The sequence below is a fragment of the Scyliorhinus torazame genome, chromosome 3 (genome assembly GCF_047496885.1).
Source record: "Scyliorhinus torazame isolate Kashiwa2021f chromosome 3, sScyTor2.1, whole genome shotgun sequence".
Lineage (NCBI taxonomy): Eukaryota > Metazoa > Chordata > Chondrichthyes > Carcharhiniformes > Scyliorhinidae > Scyliorhinus > Scyliorhinus torazame.
Window position 1 is genome coordinate 60,907,665 of NC_092709.1, and position 25,045 is coordinate 60,932,709.

Consider the following 25,045-nt stretch of genomic DNA (forward strand, 5'->3'; position numbering starts at 1 on the left):
GGATGCAGAGCTGGGCTGAGAAGTGGCAGATGGAGTTTAACCCTGAAAAGTGTGAGGTTGTCCATTTTGGAAGGACAAATATGAATGCGGAATACAGGGTTAACGGTAGAGTTCTTGGCAATGTGGAGCAGCAGAGAGATCTTGGGGTCTATGTTCATACATCTTTGAAAGTTGCCACTCAAGTGGATAGAGCTGTGAAGAAGGCCTATGGTGTGCTGGCGTTCATTAACAGAGGGATTGAATTTAAGAGCCGTGAGGTGATGATGCAGCTGTGCAAAACTTTGGTAAGGCCACATTTGGAGTTCTGTGTACGGTTCTGGTCGCCTCATTTTAGGAAGGATGTGGAAGCTTTGGAAAAGGTGCAAAGGAGATTTACCAGGATGTTGCCTGGAATGGGGAGTAGGTCTTACGAGGAAAGGTTGAGGGTGCTAGGCCTTTTCTCATTAGAACGGAGAAGGATGAGGGGCGACTTGATAGAGGTTTATAAGATGATCAGGGGAATAGATAGAGTAGACAGTCAGAGACCTTTTTCCCCGGGTGGAACAAACCATTACAAGGGGACATAAAATTAAGGTGAATGGTGGAAGATATAGGGAGGATGTCAGAGATAGGTTCTTTACCCAGAGAGTAGTGGGGGCGTGGAATGCACTGCCTGTGGAAGTAGTTGAGTCGGAAACATTAGGGACCTTCAAAGCAGCTATTGGATAGGTACATGGATTACAGTAAAATGATATAGTGTAGATTTATTTGTTCTTAAGGGCAGCACGGTAGCATTGTGGATAGCACAATTGCTTCACAGCTCCAGGGTCCCAGGTTCGATTCCGGCTTGGGTCACTGTCTGTGCGGAGTCTGCACGTCCTCCCCGTGTGTGTGTGGGTTTCCTCCGGGTGCTCCGGTTTCCTCCCATAGTCCAAAGCTGTGCAGGTTAGGTGGATTGGCCATGATAAATTGCCCTTAGTTTCCAAAATTGCCCTTAGGTTTGGGTGGAGGTGTTGACCTTGGGTAGGGTGCTCTTTCCAAGAGCCGATGCAGACTCAGTGGGCCAAATGGCCTCCTTCTGCACTGTAAATTCAATGATAATCTATGATTAATCTGGGACAAAGGTTCGGCACAACATCGTGGGCCAAAGGGCCTGTTCTGTGCTGTATTTTTCTATGTTCTATGTTCAACATTAGTGCTCTCTTGGTTTAAGCAGATTGCAGATTGAAATCACGCACAATCACAGTATTGCCCATGCTGCATGCTTCTCTCATCTCCTGATTAATACAATGCCAAATATTACAACTAGTATTTGGTATCCTATAAACAACTACAACCAATGTCTGTTGCCCTTGCTGTTTCTTAGATCCATCCAAACTGATTCCATACATTGTTCTTCCGATCTGAGATCCTCCCTTACAACTGCACTGATCCTGTCCCTTCCGATCAAGATCCTCCCTTCCTACTGCACTGATTCTGTCCCTTATTATCAGTGCAGCACCACCTCCTTTCCTTCCTTAACATCGAATATCCTTGAAAATTCAGTTCCCAGTCTTGGTCATCATGCAGCCGTGTTTACATAATGGAAATTATGCCATACATATTTACTTCTATTTGTGCATTTAACTTGTTACGAATGCTGCACATTCAGTAGAGTGCCCTTAACTTTGACACAATTACACAATTGACACACTTACGATGCTTTGCTTTGTTTCTCTTGCTTTCTAGTCCCATTACTACTTCCTGTTACCAATATTATTTCCTCCTCATTTGAGCCACCCTTCAACTTCCCATTCCCCTGTCAAGCTAGTTTAAACCCACCCTAGCAGCTCTAGCAAATCTTCCTGTGAGTATATCACCGCCAGCATTGTTAAGATATAACCCATTCATCTTGCACAGGTCCCTGTCCCTTATTAGCAGTGCAATCTGCTTTCAGGAGCTCATTTCTCTTCCTACCTATGTAGTTGATACCAATGTGGACCACGACTTTGACTGATCACCCTCTCCCCGAAGGATGTCCTGTAACCGCTCCTTGACTCCAAAGATGGCGCCGGAGCATGTGACTCTCTGCAAGCTCTCACACCGATCTTTTTACATCTCCTATAACCATCCTAATCACTTAAAATTTAATTCTAACACTAACAATAATCTCTCTCTTTTATCTTCTCTTGCAGGTTTGAAGATCCTCCGAGGCCCGTGGAGTGGGCCTGATGACCCACACTGTCACTCGACCCGACACTGCTGCACTACTGATGACCCGACTCAGACGCTGATGAGGCCCAAACCGGAGGTGTGGCCCAAACTCTATTTCAACTCGACCCGTACCTCGGAGCCGGAGCACCTGACCCGTCCCCCGACCACGAGACCCAACCCGACCCAGAGAGGCCCTTCCAGCGACCCGGAGAGGCCTGCCCAGCGACCCAGCGAAGGATGGAGGAAAGAAGAATCCACGTGGAGGCCAGACAAGGCCGACACCAAGGGGGGAGCAGAACATGGGATCCAGCCCAACCTGCCTCAGCAAACCCCTGCCTGCCAAGATCCCTGAAACATCGGAGACCCTGCGCAAGGACCCGAACGCGCCGCAAGGGATTCCCGTGCTCGCAGAACGTCGGGACCTGACCCGATTGCAAACATGGCCCCCCAGCAAACCCAATAACGCAATCAGCACCTGGGACCCTGCCAGACGCGCCCCTGGAAACATAACCAACACCCTGGACCCCGCCAGACGCAACCATTTCTCTCATCAGATGCCGGGACCATCCAGACACAGCCGCCAACCGAGGAAGCGAGGGAAATGTGACGGTCTGCAGGTGAGACTAAAGAAACATGGTTTCAAGACTCCTCGCTCCAGCATACTCCAGGCAACCGCCCAAGCGATCAAAAACAAGCTGGACAAACTTAACGCTAGACTTACGCTGGAAGTAAGAGACTACTGTGTGCTCTGTTTCACAGAGATATGGCTCACCCCTGCCTCACCAGACTGTGCCATACAGCCGGAAGGCTTCTCAATTCACCAGGTGGACCACACGGCGTCATCAGGCAAAGCAAAGGGTGGAGGGGTTTGCCTCCTCATCAACTCCTCCTGGTGCTTGGATGTGGTGACCCTTGCGACCTACTGCTCCCCGGATCTGGAATACCTGACCGTGAAGTGCCGCTCATTCTACTTTCCACGCGAGTTCATTTCAGCCACTTTCCCAGTGGTCTACATCCCACCCCAGGCAGAAGTGAAGGCAGCGCAGGACGAACTATACACAGTTATAAACAACAACGAAACAGAATACCCGGAGGCCTTGTTCATTGTGGCCGGGGACTTGAGGTTAGCCTCAAGTGTGTACTGCCCAAATTCCAACACATCTCCTGTTCCACTAGGGGTGACAACACTCTTGATTACTGCTACGCAAAAATCATGGGCGCCTACCGTTCCATCCCCCGATCGCACTTTGAAAATCAGACCATAAGACGGTGCTCCTTCTCGCGGCATACAAGCAGAAACCTAAGCGGGAGAATCTGGTTAAGAAGGTCATGCAGTGGTGGCCCGAGGAAACAGAAGTGCTCCTTCATGACTGCTTGGAGACGGTGGACTAGTCCATATTTAAGAACTCAGTGACCAACCTAAACAAGTATGCCAGCACTGTCACAGCAAATGTGTGGACGACTGGGTGCCAAAGAATGCAGCACCTAAGTTCCCCAACCGGAAACCATGGCTTAATTGGGAAATTGACACCCTACTGAAGGACAGGTCTGATGCATTCAAGTCAGGCGACCCTGACCTATGTAAGAAATCTAGGTACATCTCCGCAAAGCCATCCGGGATGCCAAGAGACAATATCTGACCAAGCTAGAGTCACAGACTAACGTTACAGACTCTCGTCGGTTGTGACAAGGCCTAAACGACATAACGGACTGATGCGCAATCAATTACACTCAAGACGGACTTCCGGGTGCGGCGATGACCAGCTAAGTTGCACGTTTCGGCAGCTCCCGGTGGAATGGACTTTTGGGCTCTTAATAAGAGCCCCAACGGCAATTTTAACGGCTAAAAGTACTGTGCGGTAAACCAGAAGGGAATCCCCCCTGGATACGGATGGAAAAAGGAGAGGAAAGTGGCCGGATTGCGGTGGATCCTCTAGAGCAGCGGCAAGGAAGGCAAGCAAAAACCAAGATGGCGTCGGAAGGTGGCAGTTTAATATGGGGCCCTGAACAACATGAGTTTTTGAAACGCTGCGTGGAAGAGCTTAAAAAGGAGATGAAGAAGGAGCTGTTGGCCCCGATATTACAGGCGATTGAAGGGCTAAAAGATGAGCAAAAGACCCAGGAGCGGAAGCTTCGGGTCGTGAAGGCAAAGGCTGCCGAGAACGAGGACGATATACAGGGCCTGGTGGTGAAGACGGAGATGCACGAGGCACACCATAAACGATGTGTGGAAAGGCTGGAGGTGCTGGAGAATAATGCGAGGAGGAAGAATTTAAGGATTCTTGGTCTTCCTGAAGGTGCAGAAGGGGCGGACGTCGGGGCATATGTGAGCACGATGCTGCACTCGTTAATGGGAGCGGAGGCCCCGACGGGTCCGTTGGAGGTGGAGGGAGCATACCGAGTGATGGTGCGAGGACCGAGAGCAGGAGAAATTCCCAGAGCCATAGTGGTGAGATTCCTCCGTTTTAAGGACAGAGAGATGGTCCTCAGATGGGCAAAGAAAACTCGGAGCAGTAAGTGGGAGAACGCGGTGATCCGCGTATATCAAGACTGGAGTGCGGAGGTGGCGAGAAGGAGGGCGAGCTTTAATCGGGCCAAGGCGGTGCTTCATTAAAAGATTAAATTTGGAATGCTGCAGCCGGCAAGACTGTGGGTCACATATCAAGGGAAGCACCACTACTTTGAAACGGCGGATGAGGCGTGGACATTTATTGTTGAAGAGAAATTGGAATAAGCGGGTTATTAAAAAAGAACGTTTGAGACAAAGTGGTGGGGCGAATATGGGGGGCGAAGAGGGGGGAAAAAGGGGGGAGAGATGATTTTTATGTTGTTAATCCTGCGACCCGGTAACTTTTCTCTCTTCCACAGGTTGTGGGGGAGGGAGGAAGGGAGGTGGAGGAGCTGGGGGCGTAGGCCATTGGGGGCGGGGCCAAAAGGGAAGCGCGGGCTTTGTTCCCGCACTATGATAATTATGGCTGGAATAGGGAAGCAGGAAGGAGGGGGCGTCGCACGGTGCGAGCCGAGGTCACGGGGGGAAGCCGAGGTCGGCCAGAGTTTGCTGACTTCTGGGAGCAACATGGGGGGTGTAACTACGCTAGTGGGGGATCTAGCGGGGGGGGATTTACTGGGTTGCTGCTGCTGGGGAGAAGGGGGAGCTGGTATGGGGTGGGGTGGGCGGGAGGGCACCGCCTGGGGGGACACAGCTGCGTGGGAACCGGGTGAGGAGCTGGATAAAAGGGGATGGCTAATCGACAAGGGGGTGGGGGGTAAAGAGCCCCCCAACCCGGCTGATCACGTGGAATGTGAGAGGGCTGAACGGGCCGATGAAGAGGGCACGGGTACTCGCACACCTTAAGAAACTTAAGGCAGATGTGGTTATGTTACAGGAGACGCATTTGAAACTGATAGACCAGGTTAGACTACGCAAAGGATGGGTGGGGCAGGTGTTTCATTTGGGGCTAGATGCGAAAAACAGGGGGGTGGCTATACTAGTGGGGAAGCGGGTGATGTTTGAGGCAAAGACCATAGTGGCGGATAGTGGGGGCAGATACGTGATGGTGAGTGGCAAATTACAGGGGGAGGCGGTGGTCTTGGTGAACGTATATGCCCCGAACTGGGATGATGCCAACTTTATGAGACGCATGTTAGGACGTATCCCGGACCTAGAGGTGGGGAAGTTGGTAATGGGTGGAGATTTTAACACGGTGCTGGAACCAGGGCTGGACAGATCGAGGTCCAGGATTGGAAGGAGGCCGGCAGCAGCCAAGGTGCTTAAAGACTTTATGGAGCAGATGGGAGGAGTAGACCCATGGAGATTTAGCAGACCTAGGAGCAAGGAGTTTTCGTTTTTCTCCTATGTCCACAAAGTTTATTCGCGAATAGACTTTTTTGTTTTGGGAAGGGCGTTGATCCCGAAGGTGAGGGGGATGGAGTATACGGCGATAGCTATTTCGGATCACGCTCCACACTGGGTGGACTTGGAGATAGGGGAGGAAAAAGAACGGCGTCCACCCTGGAGAATGGACATGGAACTAATGGCGGATGAGGGGGTGTGTCTAAGGGTGAGGGGGTGTATTGAAAAGTACTTGGAACTCAATGATAATGGGGACGTCCAGGTGGGAGTGGTCTGGGAGGCGCTGAAGGCAGTGGTTAGAGGGGAGCTGATATCAATCAGGGCACATAAAGGAAAGCAGGAGAGTAGGGAACGGGAGCGGTTGCTGCAAGAACTTCTGAGGGTGGACAGGCAATATGCGGGGGCACCGGAGGAGGGACTGTACAGGGAAAGGCAAAGGCTACACGTAGAATTTGATTTGCTGACAATGGGTACTGCAGAGGCACAGTGGAGGAAGGCACAGGGTGTACAGTACGAATACGGGGAGAAGGCGAGCAGGTTGCTGGCCCACCAATTGAGGAAAAGGGGAGCAGCGAGGGAAATAGGGGGAGTGAGGGATGAGGAGGGAGAGATGGAGCGGGGAGCGGAGAGAGTGAATGGAGTGTTCAAGGCATTCTATGAAAGATTATATGAAGCTCAGCCCCCGGATGGGAAGGAGAGAATGATGTGTTTTCTGGACCAGCTGGAATTTCCTAAGGTGGAGGAGCAGGAGAGTGTGGGACTGGGAGCACAGATCGAAATGGAGGAAGTAGTGAAAGGAATTAGGAGCATGCAGGCAGGGAAGGCCCCGGGACCGGATGGATTCCCAGTTGAACTTTACAGGAAATATGTGGACTTGCTCGCCCCGCTACTGATGAGAACTTTTAATGAGGCGAGGGAAAGGGGACAGCTGCCCCCGACTATGTCAGAGGCAACGATATCGCTTCTCCTAAAGAAGGAAAAAGACCCGCTGCAATGCGGGTCCTATAGGCCTATTTCCCTCCTGAACGTAGACGCTAAGATTCTGGCCAAGGTAATGGCAATGAGGATAGAGGATTGTGTCCCGGGGGTGGTCCATGAGGACCAAACTGGGTTTGTGAAGGGGAGACAGCTGAATACGAATATACGGAGGCTGCTAGGGGTAATGATGATGCCCCCACCAGAGGGGGAAGCGGAGATAGTGGTGGCGATGGATGCCGGGGAAGCATTTGATAGAGTGGAGTGGGATTATTTGTGGGAGGTGTTGAGGAGATTTGGCATTGGAGAGGAGTATATTAGATGGATACAGCTGCTGTATAGGGCCCCGGTGGCGAGCGTGGTCACGAATGGACGGGGGTCTGCGTATTTTCGGCTCCATAGAGGGACGAGGCAGGGATGTCCTCTGTCCCCATTATTGTTTGCACTGGCGATAGAGCCCCTGGCAATAGCATTGAGGGGTTCCAGGAAGTGGAGGGGAGTACTCAGGGGAGGAGAAGAACACCGGGTATCTCTGTATGCGGACGATTTGTTGTATGTGGCGGACCCGGCGGAGGGGATGCCAGAGATAATGCGGATACTTGGGGAGTTTGGAGAATTTTCAGGATATAAACTGAGTATGGGGAAAAGTGAGTTGTTCGTGGTGCATCCAGGGGAGCAGAGCAGAGAAATAGAGGACTTACCGCTGAGGAAGGTAACAAGGGACTTTCGCTACTTGGGGATCCAGATAGCCAAGAATTGGGGTACATTGCATAGGTTAAATTTAACACGGTTGGTGGAACAGATGGAGGAGGACTTCAAGAGATGGGACATGGTATCCCTGTCACTGGCAGGGAGGGTGCAGGCGGTTAAAATGGTGGTCCTCCCGAGATTCCTCTGTGTTTCAGTGCCTCCCGGTGGTGATCACGAAGGCTTTTTTCAAAAGGATTGAGAAGAGTATCATGAGTTTTGTGTGGGCCGGGAAGACCCCGAGAGTGAGGAAGGGATTTTTGCAGCGTAGTAGGGATAGGGGGGGGCTGGCACTACCGAGCCTAAGTGAGTACTACTGGGCCGCCAATATCTCAATGGTATGTAAGTGGATGGGAGAAGAGGAGGGAGCGTCGTGGAAGAGATTGGAGAGGGCGTCTGCAGGGGGACTAGCCTACAAGCTATGGTGACGGCGCCGTTGCCGTTCTCACCGAAGAAATACACCACAAGCCCGGTGGTGGTGGCTACTCTGAAAATTTGGGGGCAGTGGAGACGGCATAGGGGAAAGACGGGAGCCTCGGTGTGGTCCCCGATAAGAAATAACCATAGGTTTGCTCCGGGGAGAATGGATGGGGGATTTGGAACATGGCAAAGAGCAGGAGTAACACAATTGAGAGATCTGTTTGCAGATGGGACGTTTGCAAGTCTGGGAGCGCTGACCGAAAAATATGGGTTGCCACAGGGGAATGCATTCCGGTATATGCAACTGAGGGCTTTTGCGAGGCAACAGGTGAGGGAATTCCCGCAGCTCCCGACGCAGGAGGTGCAGGACAGAGTGATCTCAAAGACATGGGTGGGGGACGGTAAGGTATCAGACATATATAGGGAAATGAGGGACGAAGGGGAGACTATGGTAGATGAACTAAAAGGGAAATGGGAAGAAGAGCTGGGGGAGGAGATTGAGGAGGGGCTGTGGGCTGATGCCCTAAGTAGGGTAAACTCATCGTCCTCGTGTGCCAGGCTAAGCCTCACACAATTTAAGGTGTTACACAGGGCACATATGACTGGAGCACGGCTCAGTAAATTTTTTGGAGTAGAGGATAGGTGTGCGAGATGCTCGAGAAGCCCAGCGAATCACACCCACATGTTCTGGTCATGTCCGGCACTACAGGGGTTTTGGGTGGGGGTGACAAAGGTGCTTTCGAAGGTGGTGGGGGTCCAGGTCGAACCAAGCTGGGGGTTGGCTATATTCGGGGTTGCAGAAGAGGCGGGAGTGCAGGAGGCGAAAGAGGCTGATGTTTTGGCCTTTGCGTCCCTAGTAGCCCGGCGCAGGATACTGTTGATGTGGAAGGAAGCCAAGCCCCCGGGTGTGGAGAGCTGGATAAATGACATGGCAGGGTTTATAAAGCTGGAACGGATTAAGTTCGTTCTAAGGGGAACGGCTCAAGGGTTCACCAGGCAGTGGCAACCGTTCGTCGAATACCTCACAGAAAGATAGAGGGAATGGAAAAGAAGAAGACAGCAGCAGCAACCCAGGGGTGGGGGGGGGGGGGGGGGGGGGGGGAGGAACGGGAAGGACTCTCAGGGATGTTAGTGTATAAGTATAATATGTATAGGTTGTTGTTCTAGGTAATTGTATACTGGACGGCTGAATTGTATTTTTTGGAGGGTATTTATTTGGGACAGGCAGTTGCCATTTAGTATTTTTTTTAATTTTGATGTTGTTTATATATTATTTATTTCTTGTTTAAAAAACTGGCCATTGTTATTTATATTGTTATATTACTGTGTGAAAGATACACAATGTACTGTTATGGTTGGCCAAAAATTTTGAATAAAATATATTTAAAAAAAAAAATTACACTCAAGACGAAGTGATTTCATAACTGAAGGCTTTAATCTACTAGAACCTGTTCCCCAGCAGCTTCAATACAGAAAGTGAAGGCTACTGGGATGGCACCATCTCTTATACTCCGCCTTCAGGGCGGAGCTACGTAATACAGCCAATAGTAGACTCCTGGGTCTAACCAATGGTCATCAGCCTCTCAGGTACCGCAATACCAGGTACTACCTCATTCACCCACTGTTAAAAAGAAAGAGTCCGGCGGGGGTGGTGGTCAATGGTAACAGTCGCCTTTAACATGGTATGATCAGGTATGGAGGTACCGTGCTGTCAAGGATATTTACAAAGTTCACAGTTAGAGTCACAGCTAAGCAATCAGTCGATCGGGTGGCCTGGTCGTCCTTCTGGAGCGTCTGGGCTTCGGTGGTGATTCTGGTGGGGGTCCCGGTGATTGCGACTCCGGGAGCGTGGTTTCGTCCTCCCTGGCAGCTTAGTCACCCCTAGGCGGCGCTGTTGGGACGAAAGGTTGACACGGGGGCGGGGGGGGGGGGGGGGGGGGGGGGGGGGGGCGGGGGGGGGGGGGGCGGGGGGGGGGGGGGGGGAGTACTGACCCTCCAGTGAGGTGCTGGGGAGGGGGAAATAGTTCGGGTACGCGTGGGGTTCCGGAGGGCGCCAGGTCCCGAAGGGAGACTGTATCTTGCCGGCCATCAGGGAACGCCACGTGGGTGTACTGGGGGTTAGCGTGCAGCAGGTGGACCTTCTCGACCAACGGGTCCGACTTGTGCGCCCGCACGTGCTTCCGAAGTAGGATGGGTCTGGGTGTCGCTAGCCAGGTTGGGAGCGAGGTCCCGGAGGAGGACTTCCTGGGGAAAACAAGGAGATGTTCATGAGGTGTCTGATTTGTGGTTGCACAGAGCAGCGACCGGATGGCGTGGAGGGCCATCGGGAGGACTTAATGCCGGTGGGAGACTGGGAGATCCCTGGACCGTAGGGCCAGTAGAACAGTCTTCCAGACCGTTCCATTCTCCCTCTCTACCTGCCCGTTTCCCCGGGGGTTGTAACTGGTCGTCCTGCTCGAGGCGATGCCCTTGCTGAGCAGGAATTGACGCAGTTCGTCGCTCATAAAGGAGGACCCCCTATCACTATGTATGTACACGGGGAAACCGAACAGTGTAAAGATACCCTGGAGGGCCTTGATGACGGTGGTTGTGGTCATGCCTGGGCAGGGGATGGCGAAAGGGAAACGGGAGTACTCGTCAATCACGTTCAGGAAATACGTGTTGCGGTCGGTGGAGGGGAGGGGGCCTTTGAAATCCATGCTGAGGCGTTCAAAGGGACGGGAAGCCTTTATCAGGTGCGCCCTCTCTGGCTGGTAGAAGTGCGGTTTGTACTCTGCGCAGATTTGGCAGTCCCTGGTGATTGACCTGACCTCCTCGATGGAGTAGGGCAGGTTGCGGATCTTGACAAAATGGAAAAAGCGAGTGACCCCCGGTTGGCAGAGGTCCTCGTGGAGGGATCGGAGGCAGTCTACTTGTGCAGTGGCACAAGTGCCGCAGGACAGGGCATCAGGAGGCTCGTTTAGCTTCCCCGGACGGTACAAGATCTCGTAGTTGAAGGTGGAGAGTTCTATCCTCCACCGCAAGATCTTGTCGTTTTTAATCTTGCCTCGCTGTGCATTATCGAACATGAAAGCAACTGACCGTTGGTCCGTGAGGAGAGTGAATCTCCTGCCGGCCAGGTAATGCCTCCAATGTCTCACAGCTTCTACTATGGCTTGTGCCTCTTTTCCGACCGAGGAATGGCGAATTTCGGAAGCATGGAGGGTATGGGAGAAGAAAGCCTGCCTGCTTGGTTGAGGGTGGCCACCAGAGCTACGTTAGACGCATCGCTCTCGACCTGGAAGGGGAGGGACTCGTCGATGGCGCGCATCGTAGCCTTTGCAATGTCTGCTTTGATGCGGCTGAAGGCCTGGCAGGCCTCCGTCGACAGGGGGAAGGTTGTGGACTGGATTAAGGGTCGGGCTTTGTCTGCATAGTTGGGGACCCACTGTGCATAATAGCTGAAGAACCCGAGGCAGCGCTTCAGGGCCTTGGGGCAGTGAGAGAGGGGGAACTCCATAAGGGGGCGCATGCGATCAGGGTCGCGGCCTATAACTCCACTTCGCACTACGTAGCCTAGAATGGCTAGACGGTCGGTGCTAAACACGCATTTATCATTATTGTATGTCAGATTAAGGATTTTCGCGGTCTGGAGAAATTTGCGGAGGTTGGTGTCATAGTCCTGCTGGTCATGGACGCAGATGGTGACGTTATCCAGATACGGGAACGTTGCGCGTAAGCCATACCGGTCAACCATTCGGTCCATCTCTCGCTACAAGACCGAGACTCCATTAGTGACACCAAAGGGAACTCTTAAAAATTGATAGAGCCGCCCATCTGCTTCGAAGGCAGTGTACTTGCGGTCACTATTACGGAGGGGTAGCTGGTGGTAGGCGGACTTGAGATCCACCGTGGAGAAGATCTTGTATTGTGCGATCCTGTTTACCAGGTCAGCGTCCAGCTGCGTAAACCTGTTGATGGTCTGGCTGTAGTCAATGACCATCCTATGCTTTTCCCTGGTCTTTACCACCACTACTTGAGCTCTCCAGGGACTGTTGCTCGCTTCGATGACCCCTTCCCCCAGCAGCCTTTGGACCTCTGACCTGATGAAGGTCCGGTCCTGGGCACTGTACCGCCTGCTCCTGGTGGCGACGGGTTTGCAATCCGGGGTGAGGTTCGCAAAAGGGAAGGCGGGTCGACCTTAAGGGTCGCGAGGCCGCAGACAGTAAGGGAGGTATAGGGCCGCCGAATTTAAAGGTCAGGCTTTGCAAATGGCATCGGAAGTCCAGCCTCAGGAGGGTAGCCGCGCAGAGGTGCGGCAGGACATACAGGCGGAAATTGTCGAATTTCCTGCCTTGGACAGTGAGGTTCGCTAGGCAGAACACCTTTATCTCCACCGAGTGTGACCCGGAGGCCAGGGAGATTCTTTGATTTACAGGGTGGGTTACAAGTGAACAGCGCCTTACCGTGTCGGGGTGAACAAAGCTTTCCGTGCTCCAAAAGTCAATCAGGCAAGACGTCTCGTGGTCGTTGATGAAGACTGTCGTTGTAGCTGTTGCGAGAGTCCGGGGTCGACTTTGGTCCAGTGTCACCAAGGCCAGATGAAGCAATTGCGAGTTCTGATCGGGCAGCGTGTAGTCGGTCGTGCTGGGGGCCTGGGGCCCCATTCAAGATGGCGTCACCCATAGGTCGCACATGGTGTCCGGGGATGAACAAGATGGCGGCGGCGATGGACAAAATGGCGGCGCCCACCCGTCCAGCGTGGTATCCGGGGGGCAAGATGGCCGCGCCCGTGGGTCGCACATAGCCCTAGGATAGGGGGGTGGTGGTGAGCGCTGGCCGGTCGGGGCCTGAAGGGGGGGTTGCCGCAGCGGTCCATTATTGCTGGAGACCGCGGCCACGGCGCGGGCCTGGCAGACCCCCACTAAGTGGCCCTTCTTGCCGCACCCTTTGCCGGTGGCGGTGCGGGCCGGGCAGCGCGGGCGGGGATGATTCGCCTGCCCGCAGCAGAAACAGCGGGGCCTGGCGGCGTAAGCGGGCTGTCCTGTAGCGCAGGCCTGCAGGATCAGGGGGAAGGTCTGTGTGGCTGCCCTGCGAGGTGCCACGCAGCCCAGGGGGTCGCCGCGCAGTTGGGCGCATAGGACTGCGAGTTTCTGTAGGCAATGTCCATGGACCCTGCCAGGGCCCGTGCCTTTCTAAGTCCGAGAGTGTCCCTTTCTAGGAGTCTTCAGCGGATAGCTGGGGAGCTCATACCTGCTACGAAAGCATCCCTGATTAAAAGTTCCGTGTGTTCGCTCCCTGAAACTTGCGGGCAGCCAGTTTCGGCCCAGCACCAGTAGCGCCCAGTAGAAATCTTCCAACGATTCTTCGGGGCTTTGCCGTCTAGTCGCAAGCAGGTGACGAGCGTAGACCTGGTTTACAGGGCTGATATAATGTCCTTCTAGCAGTTCGATTGCAGCATCATAGTTCTCCGCCTTCTCGATAAGGGGGTAGGTCCCAGGGCTGATCCTTGAGCGGAGGAGATGCATTTTCTGTCCCTCTGTGGGGGTGCCTCCAGCCGTCTCGAGGTAGCCTTTAAAGCACGCCAGCCAGTGTTTAAAAATTGCAGCTGAGTTCTCCGCGTGGGGGCTGAGTTGAAGGCACTCCGGTTTGATTCAGAGATCCATCCTTCCAGTTTAAGACTAGCAGATTAAATTGATGCGCAATCAATTACACTCAAGACAAAGTGATTTCATAACTGAAGGCTTTAATCTACTAGAACCTGTTCCCCAGCAGCTTCGATACAGAAGCAGTGAAGGCTGCTGGGACGGCACCATCTCTTATACTCCGCCTTCAGGGCGGAGCTACGTAATACAGCCAATGGCAGACTCCTGGGTCTAACCAATGGTCATCAGCCTCTCAGATACCGCAATATCTGGTACTACCACACGGACTACAAAGCGAAGCCGAGCAGCATTTCCGGCAGCAGCATACCCTTCCCTATAAATTCAATGCATTCTATGCTCGGTTCGAGCAGGAAACCATCAATCCGCTGTCGACTGCCCCAGCAGCTCATAACACACCCATACCCACCATCACAGCATCCAAAGTTAGATCGCCTGAAAGTGAGCCCTCGAAAGGCGACGAGTCCGGACAGGGTCCCTGGCGAGTTGGCAAGGCCCTCTGGCTCCACGCCCCCCAGAGGATGTCCGCCAAAGGCCACAGGGCGCGGAAAGCAGCAGACTACCTCCACCTCTGATGTGGATCCTGGGAACACACCTAGACGTATCACTAGACAACGTTTAACATGAAGAGGTTGGGGAGCACGGAATGGCCACTGAGTGGGATCACTATGGAAATGTCTATTGTGCCCACTATTAAGACACGTTACACCTGATACCTGTGAGGTCTCGGTCCCGTTAAGTTTCACAGCAGGCCTGCCTGCACCTCCACCCCTTGTTGCCCTCCGTTCCCCGGCCCAGGGGTGACCCCCTACATGGAAGACTTCAGCCCCCCCCGACCTAGCCAGACCTTCCTGGGGTGTTCCGCATCTGCCCCGAGTGATGGGGCAGCACCTCCAGTGTTCTTGAGCTGCATGTCTGCGAATGGAAACAGGTACTTACCTCTTCAGGTCCCCTCAGCAGCCATTGCGCCTGCTTCACCTTTTGAAAAGGAGTACTAAACGATGCTGGTGTGATGCCAGTTAGATCCCGGGAGGCCATTAGCTTTGACTTCAATCTCACTAATGGACATTGAAATGAATGCAAATTGCAGTTTACGATTTCCTTGCCATCTTTGGGCAAGATCCGTAACTTGCAATTGGGAGTGGGCCGGTTCGATAGCAAACGGATTAGCGCTTGATGTGAATCTCGATTTTGGCCTTTGCCGTTAGCTAACCGGCTTGCCCAGATCCATGCGGGGTGCCACATGGCTGTAAGATCGCAGCCATGATCTCTGATAGTTTGCTTATGTGGCCTTGTTTCTCAGATGTTTTATTTCAGGCTCCTTGTCATCTATTTCATCTAACCGTTACAAAATCCCAAAATGATTTCTAGGTTAGAAGGTTGTCCTCTCTTTGATGTAAATAAAAACCCGTAATTTTTTCCTCATCAAACACATATCATGGTAAAGTAATGCATTAAGAGTTCAGCAACAAAGTTTTTCTAGGTGTTATTCCAAGTAATACCTGAAGCAACTTCTACCTGATTCCAGCAAGAATTGGAAATAACATAAGCTTGAGTGGAACAAGTTTGACAGGAGTCACCTTGGGTGACCAATGGGAATGAAAAATAAATTATCCATGTCCAAGAAATTTATAAAAGGACACAAAATACTGATCAACTTTTGACAAGCTGCAAAATTTCTAATAAGTGCAACATTTAAAAAACATATCAAATACTTTAATAATGAAAACTAAATGCAGTGCATTTTAGCAGAGTATCAATTTTCCAGGTGTTGAAATATCACACTTACCAATAAGAATGCTGTTGATGTAAATAGGTTCAATGAAGTGACTAAGTAGAGCTCCCTGAACTCCAAGCACTTCCCAACGAGTAAGTTTATCACTGGCAGACATGCTGCAGACTCTAGTACTGGTTACTTCAGGACTGCAATGACTAATTGCGTACACCTTTCCATCCAAAATAACATGAAGTTCCATCTCTTTGTTAGTATGAAAGGTAGATATAGAGTGAGGAGCCAGGTGCCTGTGTAAGGAAAGTTACACATTTCCCGTACAAATTTAAAATATGCAAACAGTGGAAAAATACAACGTCAGCTAGCAAGTGTAAAACAAATGGACGTTAATATTTTGATTTTAACCTTTCATCAAAACTAAAAAAATGAGCAAATTCCTTAGTGAGGTCGAGAGCAGAACAAACAACAAATACTCAAAAACACAGAACGGAACTTAATGATTTGAATACATGCAAGTGACTAAATGGAAAATCAGATAACCATATAAGCCTGCCTTAATTAACATCTTAATTTAATGTTTCTGAGTCTTTAAGGTACAATATTGGGTGAGTCCCAATCAGCCATTAGAAGTCAGAAACCATCCCTGAAATGTTAATCTGTTGTTTTCTCTTTGCACATGCTGACAGTTTTGCTATGTATTTGCAGCAATCTGTTAAATTTCACTTGCAAAAATAAAGCCAATTTTATGTATTGCCTGGAATTTTATTTGTAAGAAAGTTCACTGAAATATTATTTTGTAACAAGATTTCACATGATGCATTCATCCAAAATCATTGCCACGACATAGGGTGGAATCTTACCAAAAAATAACAAAAGGGTGTGATTTAATGGAAACGTTTTGAAGTGTGGTAGCTAGCTTTCTAATGCTCGGCCCGGCAAGGCTGTTACTGCTATAAAATGTCAATTGAACTACTTAACAAGGCCCTACGGGCTTCACTCCACAAATTATTGTCTCTCTGGCTGATTCGCCGGGACCATGCTCATTATCCCCCTTCTAGCAAGGGAGAGCAGCACTTGCACTGCTCCTGCACAGCCAACCTCATACAGCTCGCAGCCATGCCACCGAGGAGACCAGCCTCATAATTCGGGGATGCCGACCTGGACAAACTGTTGGACGTAGTCAAAATCATACGGGATGCCCTGTTTCTCCCCCCCCCCACTCCCGAGAGTCTTAGAGGGTCAGCCAAAGGGCAGCCAGTGTCACTGGGAGTGGAATCCAGTGCCGTAAGGAAGTTAACACCCTTCACCGGGCCGCACGTCTGGGTTGTCACCACCACCCCCAAACACCGAGCATGTGCCTGGCACTGCCCAGCACCATTCTATGCCCTGGCCCACCCATGTCCAGCAGTGCCACCCATGCCCCCCCCAAACAAACTCCCAATCTCCTCTCCATATGCTCCTATGCTCCTTCTTCAACCTCCCCACGATGAATGGCACGTGCAGCTCACGGTGCCCCATGTGTGTCTCCACAGGAGGAGTTGGCAGATGGGAGAGGGCCCAAACAAGTGGCAGGGTGCCGGACATCAGAGCCCTCAACCCCTACCAGGAACGGGCCCTGGAGTCTGTCACCGACGTAGAGGTTGGGGTCGCCGCAGAGGTGTGGTTCCACCGGCCCCGTCATATGTGAGTAGTTTATGCCTAACAGGATGACCCATTCCTTCTATTGACCACATGTTCTTTCTCCAGCATCTGATGGTGCCAGCCCATCCGGGGTGGTCTCCTCTCTCTCCACCCCCACCCCCCATGGGAACATCTCTGAAGACACCACCGTATTTGCGGCACAGGTGTCATTCCACCCTCCAGCAGAGCAGACAGACACCTTGCTGGGTGACAGTAGTGGACAAGCTTCTGGGGCACATTCAGGTAAATACCACACAGGTGGAGGCAGGGACGCCCATGCCAGATAGCAATCGGAGGTCTGCTGGATCCCAGGGCCCAGCTGAGTCCCAGTCAGATGCTGAGCCTCCACCAGGTTTACCCGGAGCTGATGCAGATGCTAGGGTGCAGCCATGAGATTCAGAGGGGGATGGCAGCGACACTCCAACAAGTCCATAGCCGAATAGAGGAGTCCCAGAGGCGCAGGAGATAGAGCTGGAAATGCGTGGCACCAAGGCGAACACTGCTAGTGTGTCGATCGCAGTGGAGAGCCTGGTGCATGACATCGGCAGCATGAGTGGAGGTGTACAAGGTGTGACAGCCATGGCTCAGCGCCTCGACAGCATCTCCGACTCACTAGAGGACGACTCCAAGTCCCAAGTGGACCTTGATGAGGCGCTGGGGAGCATGTCCCAGTCTCAGGTTGGCATTGCCGAGGTCCTCCAGAAGACATCCTGCTCATTATGGGAGGTGTCCCAGTCCCAGGTGGGCATAGCCAAAGGACTGCGGAACATGTCCCAGTCTCAGGTGGGCATAGCCAAGGCGCTGCGGAACATGTCCCAGTCGTATGTGGGCATGACCCAGTCACTGAGGAGTTTGGCAGAGGGTGCCAACACCCTGCTGCAGACATGGTGGAGCCACCAGGGCTGGCAGAGCCAGATGACGCAAGAGCAACCGGACTTCATCCAGCTGCCCCTCCATCCCAAGGTGAACCCCAGGACCCTATGACACCAACCGGGAGGAGGGGTCACTGCGTGATAACCCGGGGCAACCCTACGGAGTGGTAATGGTGGCCACCAGCTCCCTCGAGACCCACTCCCCTGAGAATGGCGCATCTCAGTCAGGGGCATGTGGGCTTGGGCCCTCCAGCCCCAGGATCCGCAGAGAATGTCCGCCACTGAATCGAAGGCCATGGGACATGGTAGACAGCAGGCTGCCTCCACCTCTGATGTGCATCCTGGGGACACACTTAGGCGCAGACGAGCCCGGAAGGCTAAGCAGGTCGAGGATCACGGAGAGGGCACGGGTTCTCAGCGAATGGAGGGGGTTTGGGGGTGGGAAGATGGGGCAGCACCATCGGGGGATTGAGGCATTTGGGGATACATATATACAGCGTAAGAAACGTTGCACTCGAAAATATGACACCTCTGGCACTTCCTTCTCCAATGCGGGCCAAGCACCAATCCCCTGCCCCAACTGCCCAGGCATGGGGTTCTTGGATGCCCCCCCCACATCATGTGCAAACGATGGGGGTGAGGGTACACTCAACAGACAGACAGGAGTCGGACTATGGCATAGATTGAGGAGCACAACCGTTCAGCGGGTTATCATCCCCCCTGCCCTCGACAGTGACCCGATGGCGCGCCGACAGGCCCATCGACTAGAGTGATGTTACACAGACGGGGGGAGGGTGGAAAAATGTGGTTTGGGGGGTGAGATGACGGACAAAGCTACGTCTTTTGTGAAGCGGGCAAGATTGAGGGCCTCCCTGGTCCTTCGGGCATGTCGGACCCTTGCCGTTACCGCCTGTTCTCGATCCTTTGGGTGGTCCTGTAAGACTTCCCTGACCTCGTCCTCTCGCCCCTCCTGGCCACCGGCCTCCTTGTTTTCCTCCTTGGAAGCGGCTACAGGTTTCTCCCCCCTCCACCACCTCGCCCCACTGCTGTGCCAGTTGTGCGGGGCACAGCAGACCACCACAAAGCGGTTGGCCCTCCGGGAATGTACTGCAGTGCTCCACCAGAGTGGTTGAGGCTTCTGAACCGCATTTTGAGTAGTCTGATTCTAATGCACCGCTCAATAACAGCCCGGGTGGCTGGATGAGCCTCGTTGTATCGGGTGTAAGCAGTCACCAGCCTCCACACTGGCGTCATTAGCCAAGTCCTAAGCTGGTACGCTGTATCCCCCGAGAGCCAACCAGCCATCATGGGGTGTAGAGGGCGGGGATGTCCGACTGTCCCAGCATGTAGCTGTCATGCACAATTCCGGGGAAATGTGCACAAACATGCATGATCTTCATGTGGTGATCGCACATGAGCTGGTCACTCAAGGAGTGTAACCCCTTCCTGTTGATGTCGGGCACTCCAGAATGGCCCGGTGAGCGCAAGGTGACATACGTGCCATCCACTACCCCCTGGACCTGGGGTATCCCAGCGATGGCAGAGAGTCCTCCTGCCCGGGCATCTTGTTGGGCCTGTTCCATGTAAAAGTTCATACAATTCACTGCTCAGGCAAACAGGGCATCCATGACTTGATGGATGCACTTGTGGGCTGCAGCTTGTGAGATGCCCCACAAGTCCCCACTTGAGCCCTGCAATAATCCTGAGGTGTAGAAGTTTAGGGCTGCAGTGAACTTGACGACTACCGGAGTTGGTATCATCCTCCTCCATGTGGTGCCAAGTCCGAAAGGACATAGCACAGGTGTTGAACAGTCCCCTTGTTGAGGTGGAGCCTCCTGCGGCACAAGCTGTCCGTCATCTGTTCGAAAGACCATCTACGCCTGCACACCAAGCACACACAAACCCGGCCGCAGCGGGGGCCCCTGCTCTGTGGACCCCACACCCTGTACCCCAGAAGCCCGCATGTTACATTACATGGACCGGGTTCTGGTCACCTCGCCGATGCACACCCTCACCCTCTGGTGGCCAAAATGTCCCCGGTGTTCGGCTGTTGGCCGCTGCGTCCATGGTGTTGCCACCCGCAGGCATCACTGTCTGATTGGGATACTAGGCAATAACTCCCACTTGCTACATTTCACGCCTACCCACAGGAATGCACTAGTGTGTATTTTAGTTTAATAACAGTACCATAGAGCAGCACGGTGGCTGTGGGAGTTATCGGCAGTTGTTGGGTGTGGTAAACCACTGTTGTATGTAATATGTGTATTGTGGTAAACCGCCACGGTATTATATGTAATGTGGTAAACCACTGCATGATAGCTCCGCCTTCCCTCGGGCTCGGTATAAAGGCAGCTGGTCTCCGCCTCTGCCCCAGTTCGGGATCAGGGGCCAGGAGGCTTTCTGTTTAGTTTATTAAAGCCTCAGTTACGTTCACTACTCGTCTTGTGTTCATTGATGGCATATCAATTTAATAAACTAAACTGCAAAGATTAATTCATCACTCAAGCCTGATCGCCTGGAGCTGGATCCACAGGCAGCCAACACCACTGCAACATTCGAGCACTGGCTAAGCTGCTTCGAAGCGTACCTCGGATCTTTCACCGAAGACTTCGCCGGCCTCCAAAAGCAGCAGATCTTCAATGCACGGGTGAGCCTGCAAGTTTTCCTTCCAATCAGGGATGTCCCCTCGTATACGGAGGCAATAATGCTGCTGAAGGGACAATATGTAAAGTCTGTAAACGAGGTGTATGCTAGGCACCTTCTTGCCACGAGGTGACAACGCCCTGGGGAATCACTAGCCGAGTTCCTGCGTGCCTTGCGGGTACTCGGCCGGAACTGTGCTTGCCAGGCGGTATCGGCTACCCAACACACGGAGCTGTTGATCAGGTACGCCTATGTCGCAGGCATGAAATCGAATTACATCCGCCAGCGATTGCTAGAAGGGGGTACACTCGGCCTCCCAGAGACAGTGCAGCTCTCAAACTCGCTGGAGGTTGCCTTCCAGAACATGGAGGCCTACACCTCCGACCACACGGCACCCTCGTGGGCGCCGCCATCATCCGACTCGAGTGCGGCGCAAGCCTGTGCCGCGCAGCAGCCCGCCAACGCCGGAAGCCCAAAGTGCTACTTTTGCGGCCAGGGTAAGCATCCCAGACAACGCTGCCCTGCACGGAACGCAACTTGCAACGGGTGTGGGAGGAAGGGCCACTTTGCGAAAGCCTGCCAGGCCCGATCTCTCCCTAAAACTCCTCGGCCCAGCAGCGCTCCCTGCTGCCTGTCGGGGCCGCCCCCAGCTGCCGCGCCACCCGCAATGTGCAACCCGTGGGCGCCACCATCTTCGATTTCGTCCGCGACGCGTGACCCATGGGGGCCAGCCACCTTTGACGCCATCTCAGATGCCACCCACCACCCATGGGGGCCAGCCATCTTGGGACCACTCCGCAGACTCCCGGGAACCCTGCTCACCCGGTCGTACGCTGGCCGCCGCTACCATCACCTCCCATCACCTTCCGAAGCTCGCCTCCATCACGCTCGACCAGTCCCGGCCTCATCACCTCGCAAAATCTTCGATGACCGTCCGGATCAATGGGCACGAGACGGCCTGCCTTTTCGACTCCGGGAGCACAGACAGCTTCATACACCCAGATACGGTATGGCACTGCTTCCAGATCACATTCAGTAGAAATCCGGGGGTATTGTCTCGCAACCCTTACTGTACAAGGCGTAGAGTACACTAACTTTAAGCTCTACGTCCTTCCCCATCTCTGCGCTGTCCTTTTACTGGGGCTCGACTTCCAGTGCCACCTCCAAAGCCTTACTTTAAAGTTTGGTGGACCCCTGCCCCCCCTCACCGTCTGTAGCCTTGCGATCCTCAAGGTTGCCCCACCCCCGCTCTTCGCTAACCTCACCCCAGACTGTAAGCTCGTCGCTACTAGAAGCAGACGATACAGTGCCCGGGACAGAGCCTTTATCAGGTCAGAGGTCCAGCGACTCCTACGAGAGGGGATCATTGAGGCTAGTACCAGCCCCTGGGGAGCCCAAGTGGTGGTCGTCAAGATTGGGGAGAAGCACCGGATGGTCATCGACTACAGTCAGACCACCAACCGGTACACGCAGGCCGATGCGTACCTCCTCCCCTGCATATCTGACATGGTCAACCAGATTGCGCAGTATCGAGTCTTCTCCACGGTAGACTTGAAGTCCGCGTACCACCAGCTCCCTATCCGCCCGGAGGACCGCCAATACACTGCCTTCGAGGCAGATGGCCGCCTCTACCACTTCCTCAGGGTTCCCTTCAGCGTCACCAATGAGGTCTCGGTCTTCCAACGAGAAATGGACCGAATGGTTGATCAGTACGGACTGCGGGCCACGTTCCCGTAGTTAGATAATGTCACCATCTGTGGCCATGGCTAGCAGGACCATGACGAAAACCTCCGGCACTTCCTCCACACCGCTAAACTTCTGAACCTCACCTACAATAAGGAAAAATGCGCTTTCCGCACAACCCGCCTAGCCATCCTTGGCTACATTGTGGAAAGCGGAGTCCTCGGGCCCGACCCCGACCGCATGCGCCCCCTCCTGGAACTCCCCCTCCCCCACTGCCCCAAGGCCCTGAAGAGATGCCCAGTGGGTCCCCAACTATGCGGACAAGGCCCGTCCACTTATTAAATCCACCATTTTACCCCTGACGGCTGAGGCCCGCCTGGCCTTCAACCGCATCAAGGCAGATATTGCCAAAGTCGGGATGCACGCTGTGGACTAGTCCATTCCGTTCCAGGTGGAAAGCGATGCGCGGACTTTGCTCTGGCCGCAACCTCAACCAGGGGGGCGGGCCCGTGGCTTTCTTCTCCCATACCCTCCATGCCTCCGAAATTCGACACTCCTCCGTCGAAAAGGAAGCCCAAGCCATTGTAGAAGCTGTGTGACATTGGAGGCATTACCTGGCCGGCAGGCGATTCACTCTCCTCACTGACCAATGGTCAATTGCCTTCATGTTTAACAATACAGAGCGGGGCAAAATCAAGAACGACAAGATTCTGAGGTGGAGGATCGAGCTCTACACCTACAACTACGATATCTTGTACCGGTCGGGGAAGCTCAATGAGCCCCCACATGCCCTATCCCGCGGTACATGTGCCAGCACACAAGTAGACCGACTTCGGGCCTTCCACAATGACCTCTGTCACCAGGGGGGTCACTCATTTTTTTCATTTTGTCAAGGCTCGCAACCTGCCTACTCCATCGAGGAGGTCAGGACCGTGACCAGGGACTGCCAGGTCTGCGCGGAGTGCAAACCGCACTTCTATCGGCCAGACAGAGCACACCTGGTAAAGCCTCTCATCACTTTGAGCGCCTCAGCATCGACTTCAAAGGGCCCCTCCCCTCCACCGACCGTAACGTGTACTTCCTCAACATTGTTGACGAATACTCAAGATTCCCCTTTGCCATCCCATGCCCTGACACAACCTCTGCCACCATCATCAAGGTCCTGCACAGTCTCTTCACCTTGTTCGGGTTTCCACCTACATCCATAGCGATCGCGGTTCCTCCTTCATGAGCGACGAGTTGCATCAGTTCCTGCTTAGCAAGGGCAACGCCTCCAGCAGGACGACCAGCTACAACCCCCAGGGCAACGGACACGTGGAGAGGGAGAACGTGACGGTCTGGAAGGCCGTCCTCTTGGCCCTACGGTCTAGAAGTCTCCCAGTCTCCCGCCAGTGGAAGGTCCTTCCCGATGCGCTCCACTCCATCCAGTCGCTCCTGTGCACTGCCACATACGAGACCCCGGACGAACGTCCGGGGTCTCACTCCCGTCCTTGCCTGACAGTCCCACGGCCCGTCCTCCTCCGGAAGCATGTGAGGAGTCATGAATCAGATCCCCTCGTTGAGAAGGTCCTGCTCCTCCATGCCAATCCACAATATGTCTATGTGGCACATCATGACGGGCGACAGGACACAGTCTCCCTCCGGGATTTGGCACCTGCAGGTTCCCCAGCGACCATCACCACCACCCCCGATTCTACACCGTCTCCCTTCAGCACTACCCAGCTACTTCAAGATCTGGCATCTGCTGGCCCACCGGCGACCATCACCACCATCCCCACCCGCACACCGCCCCCCCCCCCCCCCCCCCCCTCCACCCGCACACCGACCCCCCTCCACTGAATCAACCACTGGGTGAAGAAGAGGACAACACGCTCCCGGATGCGCAGGTCTCGACATCGGTGCCCACACCACAGCCGGAACTGAGGCGATCACGGCGGAAGGTCAAGCCCCCCGACAGACTTGATCTTTAAGTCCACTTCACCCGCGCTGGACTTCTTTTTTTTTTTAAAAACAGGGGGTGAATGTGGTAAACCGCTGTAGTATGTAATATGTGTATTGTGGTAAACTGCCACGGTATATGTAATGTGGTAAACCACTGCCTGATGGCTCCACCTCCCCTTGGGCTCAGTATAAAGGTGGCTGGTCTCCGCCTCTGCCCCAGTTCGGGATCAGGGGCCAGGAGGCTTTCTGTTTAGTTTATTAAAGCCTCAGTTACGTTCACTACTCATCTTGTGTTCATTGATGGCACATCATTGGGACAGACAGACAGGGGCTGGGGTCTCCCCCGGAACGGGAACACACGATCAGGGTGTGGCATGGTGGACCTGTGGCGCTGAGATACCCATCTTTCTATCCCGCCCCCCCCCCTTCAACCACAGACGGGCCACCTTAACCAAGACCGGTCCCCCAGGAGCTTCCCCACCCGCCCCGCCCCCTCCAAGCACTGAGGCAGAAATCCCAGGCTCATTGCCCGGGAGTGAAGATGACCTCCTCGGATCCCCAGCCCTTCTGCCAGCTTCACATTTTTTTAAAGGGGTACTAATCGGCGCTCGCATCACCATTTGCTGGGCAGGCAGTTAATTACCGGGGGTGGGGGGGGCACATCGTGGAAGGAAGTGCTGGTATT

General features: G+C 53.6%; 1 protein-coding gene across 4 annotated transcripts in view; it reads right to left on the bottom strand.

Moving 5' to 3' along the window:
- Window positions 1-25,045, bottom strand: part of adad1 (adenosine deaminase domain containing 1 (testis-specific)) — a 241,000-nt gene that overhangs the window by 40,268 nt on the left and 175,687 nt on the right. For all 4 annotated transcript variants that reach the window (XM_072495706.1, XM_072495707.1, XM_072495704.1 and 1 more), the window contains one exon: window positions 15,599-15,831. In XM_072495706.1, coding sequence (XP_072351807.1) covers window positions 15,599-15,831 — 233 coding nt within the window. The remainder of the gene's footprint in view (window positions 1-15,598; window positions 15,832-25,045) is intronic.